The sequence below is a fragment of the Solanum lycopersicum genome, chromosome 7 (assembly GCF_036512215.1).
Source record: "Solanum lycopersicum chromosome 7, SLM_r2.1".
NCBI lineage: Eukaryota > Viridiplantae > Streptophyta > Magnoliopsida > Solanales > Solanaceae > Solanum > Solanum lycopersicum.
Window position 1 is genome coordinate 61,157,285 of NC_090806.1, and position 7,922 is coordinate 61,165,206.

Here is a 7,922-nt window from a genome sequence, read left to right on the forward strand (position 1 = left end):
AAACAAAACGAAATTCGATCCACAAATTACAGATTATGTAATCTGATTCAACCACTAGCATCCAAGACACACAATATGTGAAAAGAAGAACAAGAATAAGAAGATGCAGAGAGCGGGAACAAAGACAAGCAATTGAACAATCAAAGACGAGAGTAGAATAACAAGAAGATGAAGAAGAAGAAGAAGAAAAGGACGAATACGACTGCTGGAAACAGGAGAAAAATCTTTTATTTCCCCTTTTGGCTCTATATTTCCCCATCAAAATTGATTAAATTAGGTTTGGTTTATTTAATTTACCCTTTTATCCCTAATTTAATTTCCACAAAAGTTGGTTAAATTAGTTATTGTGAAATTACCATTTTAACTTTTATTTAATTCAGTGGACCAAAATATCAACTTATAAACTTGAGGACAACTTCACAATCCTTAATCATTAATCACATAATTATCATCTACACCCAATACTTAAAAATTAATATCACCATCCATTTATTTTGAAACCTTAATGTCAACTTTTTTTTTTTTTTAATACCACGTTAATACATATTGTGTGAAAATATCTCCGAACTCCTATTAAAACCCCAATTCTTTAGCAGCCCTAAAAAATCCCTTTGCCGCCACACTCCCCAGCCTGTTCGACTCCATAGTCAGCAGCAGCCATGCCGAAGCATTATCGGCCTGCTGTAAGTTTCTTCCTTTTGCTTAATTAGTTATATTTCGCCTTTTTTCCTTTCAATTTTGGTTTATGTTGTTTTACAGGGGAAGAAAAAAGAAGGAAATGCTGCAAGATATATTACAAGGTCACAAGCTGTGAAATATCTTCAAGTCAGTTTATCACTGTTCAGGTATTCCCTTTTTCTCTCTATTTATTGAATAAGTTCTTGTGATTTGGTCTTAGAATGCTCTTGTATTTGAAAATGTGATTTTTAACGTGTATCTGCTGAGTTTGAGCTATTGGTTGTATAAATTCATGGAGGAGCTAGGTTGAAGAAAGGGATAAAATTATAGTGTCCAAATGGGAAAAAAAGGATTCTTTTGGTTTGTTTGTGTGTAAGCTATTTTTTTGGTCTCGCCCCTTTTCTCCCATTTATCCTTTTTGTTGGGAGAGTAAGTTCTTGTGCTAAGGTCTTAGATTCTATGGTGTATCTGCTGATTTTGAGCTATTGGTTGTATAAATTTAGTGGTGGAGTTAGGTTGAAGAAACGGAGTTCAGATTATACTGGTCAAATAGATAGAAAAGGATTTTTTGGGTTTGTATATATATAAGCTGTTTTTTATGGTTTCACCCCTTTTTTCTGTTTATCCTTTTTGTAGAGAAGACTAAGTTCTTGTGGTTAGTTCTTAGATTTTATGGTGTATCTGCTGTTTTTGAGTTATTGATTGTATAAATTTAGTGGCGGAGCTAGGTTGAAGAAAGGGGATTAAGATTATACTGTTCAAATAGGGAAAAGGGATTTTTTTGGTTTGTTTATATGTAAGCTGTTGAATCCCCTTGACATAAGAAAAAAATATAGTGAAGTGGCAAAGGGGTTCAAAAATTGCTACTTTGAATTAGTTGTATGAATATATAGCTTTGGCACTTGTTGTGTTTTTAGTATTGAGGTATAAGCTTTGTTAGTGTCTTTATAAGTATGCAGTTACTGTAAAAAAGTTTCAGACTTTTAATTTGCATTAAAGGGATTTAGGGATGACTCAATTTTGGAACTAGTTGGAGTCGGTTTATATGTCTGTTTTGAACAGTCGGCTCTACTATGGCTTTCTTTAGGGAAAGATTATTTACGACCTTTTATTGTTCTCTGTGGATACAGGAAGTTATGCATTTTGAAAGGTATTTTCCCCCGTGAACCAAAGAAGAAGGTTAAGGGAAACCACCATACCTACTATCACACCAAAGATATTTTGTTCCTTAAACATGAGCCCTTACTTGAGAAGTTCAGAGAAATGCGAGCATATGAGAAGAAGATTAAGAAAGCAGTCTCAAAGAAGAACCGGGATCTTGCTGAACGCCTGCTAACTCGCAAGCCCAGTTATACCCTTGACATGCTTATTCGAGAGAGGTTAATTTATTCAATAGTAGACATCATTGTTTTACAAATGACCCCGAGGCATGCCTGGTACTTAACTGCTATTGTTTATCATGATTGTTCTAGGTACCCTAAATTCATTGATGCACTTAGAGATTTGGATGACTGCCTTAGTATGGTACACTTGTTTGCTGCATTACCTGCTGTAGAGAGAGAGAAGATACCGGTAAACCGTGTCCATAACTGCCGAAGGTGAAGCATTCTTTTCAAGGTCTAGTTGGTAGTGTTATTTTCTTTTACCTATATACATACTTATCAAATGTACTCTTATGATGGGTTAGGTTGGGTCATGAATGGCAAGCCTACATTGCTCGCACTCATAAACTAAGGAAAACATTTATATCCGTGAAAGGAATATATTACCAGGTATTATGACTTTGTAATTTGTTTAGTTCCCACAAACATGGTAATATTTTTTTCCTTAGCCTGATTTACTAGTTGCTCTCTGCAGGCAGAAATAGATGGGCAGAAAATCACTTGGTTGACTCCACATGCACTGCAACAAGTACTTCCTGATGACGTTGACTACAACATCATGCTGACTTTCTTGGAATTTTACGAGGTCAGTAACATTTTTTATATCATTATTTTGAATTTGTATTTGTGGTATTTGTTGCCTGTAAGAGTAATTCTGGTTAAGACCCTCTATAGTAGAAGTCTTGATCATTTCATTGAGTCTGCAATTTTTGCTGGAGAGTTGAGCAGAATATAATTTGTATTGCTTCTATGAGTTGATTTTTCTCCAATATATTATTATCTTATAATTGTTGAGTTTAACATGTTAAATTTTTCGAATGCAGACACTCCAAGCTTTTGTTAATTTCAAGCTTTACCATTCAATTAATGTAAAGTATCCTCCCATTCTTGATCCTCGGCTTGAAGCTTTAGCTGCCGGTATGATTCCATCTTTCCCTTTTCACTTCATTTTTTATCAGCTGTCAACAAATCCTCACATTTTCTGCAGATCTTTATGCATTATCTAGGTACTTTGATAACAGAGCCTCCATGGCAGAGTCATCAACTACTAGCTTCTCTGAAACTGATGTGAGTAAGGACCAAGTGGAGGGGCCAAACTATGACGAATCTGAACTTAGACTTGCTCAACTGCAACAACAGATTCCTTCCAATGAGCCAGGTGCATTAATGCACCTTGTTCAAAATGCTACGGAAACTGACGAAGATGATTCTGATACCAGGGAATGCAAAACACTTTTCAAGGATGTCAAGTTCTTCTTGAGTCGTGAGGTGGGCGATGTTTCTTTTAAAGTGAAAAAATATAATTAAAATGGTGGTTTTGTAATATGAAGAAACTTATATTTTCATTTTGACAAAAATATATATAAAGAATTTTATATTGATAAGAAATTATTTTTTTCTTTGTGTCCATCTTTTTCTTCTATCTTCTTTCATTTCAAACTGTAGCTGGAAAAAGGGAGTGTGGTGGTTAGTCATTCTGTGATAGCATGGGAGCACTTTAGTAAGGGAAGTTCAAAATAGAAATGTTATCTGGATGAGATACATAGTAAAAAATTGCATTTAATCCCATAAGATGATCATTTAATTGCATCAACATGGAAATTCAAAATGTTTAATTTGTTTTTGAACCATCTTCGGATTGGCTATGGCATTTCATTTCTAATGTAGCCCTGTGATGGTTGATTTGGAGAAGGTGCTTGGCTGTGCCAAAAGTAGAACATGAGGGAACTATGCAGTCGTTTTGACAAATTAATCTGGTTGCTATGCCAATTAGTGTTGATTTTTTTCAATTATCCTTGTTAAGCATATGCATCTCATTCATATTCATTTAATTTATTATTTTCAAGTTTTGACATTTCAGTTTGTGGAAGAATGACCTTCTGAATTTGTAGTTCCAATGCATTCCCTTTTTTCCTACTAAGCTAATATTGTCGTGACCCTGGTTGCGCCATGCATCCTTTTCATTTTTGTTCCTTTTCTCATTTATCATGTTGCTTTTGTCTCTCATGCTCAGGTTCCCAGAGAGTCGCTGTTGTTTGTCATCCCTGCTTTTGGTGGTAGCGTTTCTTGGGATGGTGAAGGGGCTCCATTTAAAGAGACTGACCAAAATATCACTCATCAGGTAATTTTTTTTTGTTGTGAAGGTAATGTTCATTGGGTAAGGTTTTGCAAAATTGAAATTTGTAAAAATAAACCAAGCCTGAAAACTTGAAATCTTGAGTTAGCATGTTTCTTGTGAAACTGTATATGTGATACATTTTTTTGCTACTTCTCTAAACCCTCCTTTAATGTTTTCATATGTAGACACATAACTTCACGTCTTTCTGGTTTCTGCCTTCTATTCCTTTTGCATTGTAGAATTTACTTCTGTACTTAATCAAAAAAAAATTGTAGAATTTACTTGTAAAAAGAGTTGTTACCATTTGATAGTAACAATATTTTGGTGTTGCACCTCTGGCGTGGATGTTGTGGCTTTTACGCGGACACACTTAGTAAGAGTAAAGCATTGACTTGAAAATTTATACTTTGCACTTTATGGTCATCATGCCAATAGGTCTGGAACTGAGATGATGATGTTGTGTATGTGTATTGTATCTATATGAGGTGCTTCTATCATCTTAGAGAGTGAATAAGCCTCCCATGCCTGCGTTAGAACGGTGAAAGAAAGAGAAGGGGAAGCAATGAGGTAGAGGAATCAGTCGACTCATTAGGATCACGACCTGCTGCAGCTTATATAGTGGTTTGCCTTATAAGCTCACCACGGCGCTCTTCCCGCTCCCCTTCACAATCTGCTGCAGCTTATGCTGTGGTTATAAGCTTGCCTAGTGTTACTTTCCTCTCCCCTTCACTTATTAAGTGGAAAATAGTTGTCAGCATACATTATGCATGTATAGCTGACAATTAATTTAGCAGTGCCATAATGGAGTGTATGGCTGTGTGCCATTCGATTGACATTGAAGAAGTGTGCAATTATACTTTAACCTCCTCTGTTTAGGATTAAGCCTTATATACGTAGGTGTATACTCATTTAACCATGTTCCGGTTTATCTGAGAGTCTATATTCAGTTTGTAAGAAATAGTTGTTTGTTCAAGATGTAGTTGATTGATTCATTGATTAAAGTTATAAGCTGAAATTAAACATTTGGTGGTCATTTATGCATATGAGATTGTTATTGTAAATGGAATTTCTATTTCACCTTCTTGCTGTCTTTTGGTTTATGTGATAAAATTAATCCTAGCACATGTCAAACTTAATTGTGCTGCTTCTCTTGTATATTCTGCAGCGTTATTAAAACAAAATCGATAGATATTTTTAAGCATATTAGTAGGGGTTGCAATTTCAGCCCATATAAGTGTGAAATGAAACCATTTTGCCCATATCAAATTAAATGGATCACTCATATTTTCTTTCCTTTCCTTAAATGGGTTAATATGGTCTTCAACCTATTTAAGCTCATATAAATATGGACAAAATGGGTTAACATGAGAGTTCATATCCAGCCCGTATAAATGAAAATGAAACAGATCTTTTTTTGGAAAACAAAAAAATTTAGGGGTCGATTGGTGGAAGGGGGTGGGGGTGCCCAGGGGGAGGGGTTATAGTTTTTTAATTTTGAAAATACAGATTTTTTTTTTGTTTTTGAAAAACAAAATTTTTTTAGGGGTAGCTTGGTGGCAGGGGAGGGGGGGGGGTTTAAGTGTTAATAATGGAAGTCTTGTGCTTAGGGCAAGTGTTTTTACACAGATATTGAAACATTCTTTTAGTTTTACGTTCCTTGTGAAATATTTGGTTCTTGCATTGGGTTCATATCATCACATGTTTGTGCAGGTTGTTGACCGGCCAACACAGGGCCACAAATTCCTTTCCCGAGAATATGTCCAGCCACAGTGGATTTATGATTGTGTTAATGCACGCATCCTTTTACCAGTTGAGGATTATATCGTGGGAAGGTATGCTCCAAATAAGATAATGTGTCTGTCTTAGTTTTCTATTATTTGTTTGTTAATAATAGAAGTCAACTAAACGGTAATGAATGCTTAATTTTGTCTACAGGATCCCTCCACCACACTTGTCACCTTTTGTTGATAATGAGGCGGAAGGCTATGTTCCTGAATATGCAGAGACCATCAAGCGTCTACAGGCAGCTGCAAGAAATGAAGTGCTTCCAATGCCAGGGGTGGGCAAAGAGGATTTGGACGACCCTCAAAATTTACTCGTGGAAGGTGTCATCGACCGTGCTGAAGCTATTGAAGCTGCCACGAAAAAGCGGAAGGTATGGTTTAGATGAGAGATCCGAGAAGAAGATTCATGGTTTGATTTAATCTTAAATGGAAGCATTTGCTTGAAATCCTGGCTAATATTTATGATGTTATCTCCTAGAAGAGCAGTGGCATTTTACACCTGCCTAGTAATGTTTTAATATACCCATATCTAATAGCTTTGCAGCTGATTCTTCATTTGTACTTCAATGCTACACATTTTTTCCAGCCTGACATAATTTTGATGGTGCAGATGTCAGTTCTTCAGAAGCAATATCATGATGAATTGAAAAAAGAACTTCGAAGTACCCAAATTTCTACTGCTTCAGATGGGAATAAGGAGAGTGTTCCTGAGCACGTTGATGCTGGAGAAGATTCTCTTCCAGATTTAAGTCAAATTTCCAAGGATGCAGACAGCATGTCCAAGATTGTCATGCCACGTAAAAAGCAGAAGCTACTAAAAGCTATGGAGGTAATTGTTTTTGATGCTCTCATAGTTCCACATGATGTTATTTTTCTATACCCTAGCAGGTACTAAAACCACGCAATGTTACCTTGCGTCGAACTTGTTCTTGGTACATGTTATCTCACCACATATAGGAACTTACTGCACTGTACTTCAGTGTGTCTTCCCAACTACTTCTTTCAGAATCACTTGTAATAGAAGCAGACGCCCTTGCTAACTCCCCTTATGCATCATCTTTGTTTCTCACGAGGCTGATGGGCGACATATCTTACCGCCCACGCATGTTTTCACTTTGTACATTATGAAGTTTTCTGTCTTGACTGATTCATGTGTACAACTAACTGTCTTGCAGATTGGCAAAGAGCGTAAACAAGCTAGTGTTGATCGTTTGAAAGAGAGGAAGAGAAAGATTGAAGAGGGAAAGAAATCAGGGAAATAAGCAAAAGCAACAAGTGTCGTGATCTGAAATTGTTCGCTGTGCTGTTTATCGTTTTTTCCTTTTTGGATTATTAGTTCTTTCTACAATATTGTATATTTTTGCCAATTTGGCTAAAGTTTTGCTAATCGTAGGTGTGTTATGTTTTATTAGTATTGTACGTCTTTTGAGTACCATTTCTTAGCAGCTTAATACATACACCTTGTTCCTGGATATGCTAGACAATATTAATGATTTAATTGTGTTGTTAATGGATGAAGAATTTTCAGCGAAAGCAAGGAGCTTGCCTTCTGAGTCGAGCTCGTCGTAACAGGCTTGCCTAGTGTGGGTTACTTAATCTATGTGGTTTGTGAGCTATTGGATAGGAGTGGGTGTGTGCACCAAACTGCGGATTTTCCTTGTAAAAAAAAATAGATGAATTTTAGGCTCACTAAAATCGTACAATGATAATGTGTTGTATGCTTCTTTGAACATTTCTTGTATAGCGTCATCTTTGGTGTAATGCAAAAAATTTGATCAATAAGTAAAGACAATCACTACTTGGCTAAATTGAAGATACCCTAGGCTTCTTTCCATACTATATTGAATATATTAATAGCTCACTTTAGGGTGACAAAATAGGTCAAATTTATAGTTATCAGCAAGATTAATCCATTTTAAAATGAATTGGTTATTCAAATCATATAAAAAAAGTGAATCA

General features: G+C 35.8%; 1 protein-coding gene across 1 annotated transcript; it reads left to right on the forward strand.

Annotated features, from left to right (window-relative positions):
* Window positions 1-432: 432 nt before the first annotated feature.
* Window positions 433-7,496, forward strand: LOC101257580 (pescadillo homolog). Its single transcript, XM_004243516.5, has 13 exons — window positions 433-683; window positions 760-845; window positions 1,809-2,057; window positions 2,151-2,276; window positions 2,366-2,450; window positions 2,536-2,646; window positions 2,885-2,978; window positions 3,049-3,329; window positions 4,075-4,182; window positions 5,890-6,011; window positions 6,115-6,334; window positions 6,574-6,792; window positions 7,139-7,496. The coding sequence occupies exons 1-13, from the start codon at window positions 660-662 to the stop codon at window positions 7,223-7,225; spliced, it is 1,812 nt and encodes a 603-aa protein (XP_004243564.1). The 5' UTR covers window positions 433-659; the 3' UTR covers window positions 7,226-7,496.
* Window positions 7,497-7,922: the final 426 nt, after the last annotated feature.

Excerpts from the sequence above, each read along its gene's own strand:
- LOC101257580 (XM_004243516.5), top strand. The coding sequence starts at position 660 with ATGCCGAAGCATTATCGGCCTGCT. Across the intron at positions 846-1,808 it reads GTCAGTTTATCACTGTTCAG|GAAGTTATGCATTTTGAAAG; the intron begins GTATTCCCTTTT and ends CTGTGGATACAG. Across the intron at positions 2,058-2,150 it reads GACATGCTTATTCGAGAGAG|GTACCCTAAATTCATTGATG; the intron begins GTTAATTTATTC and ends TGATTGTTCTAG.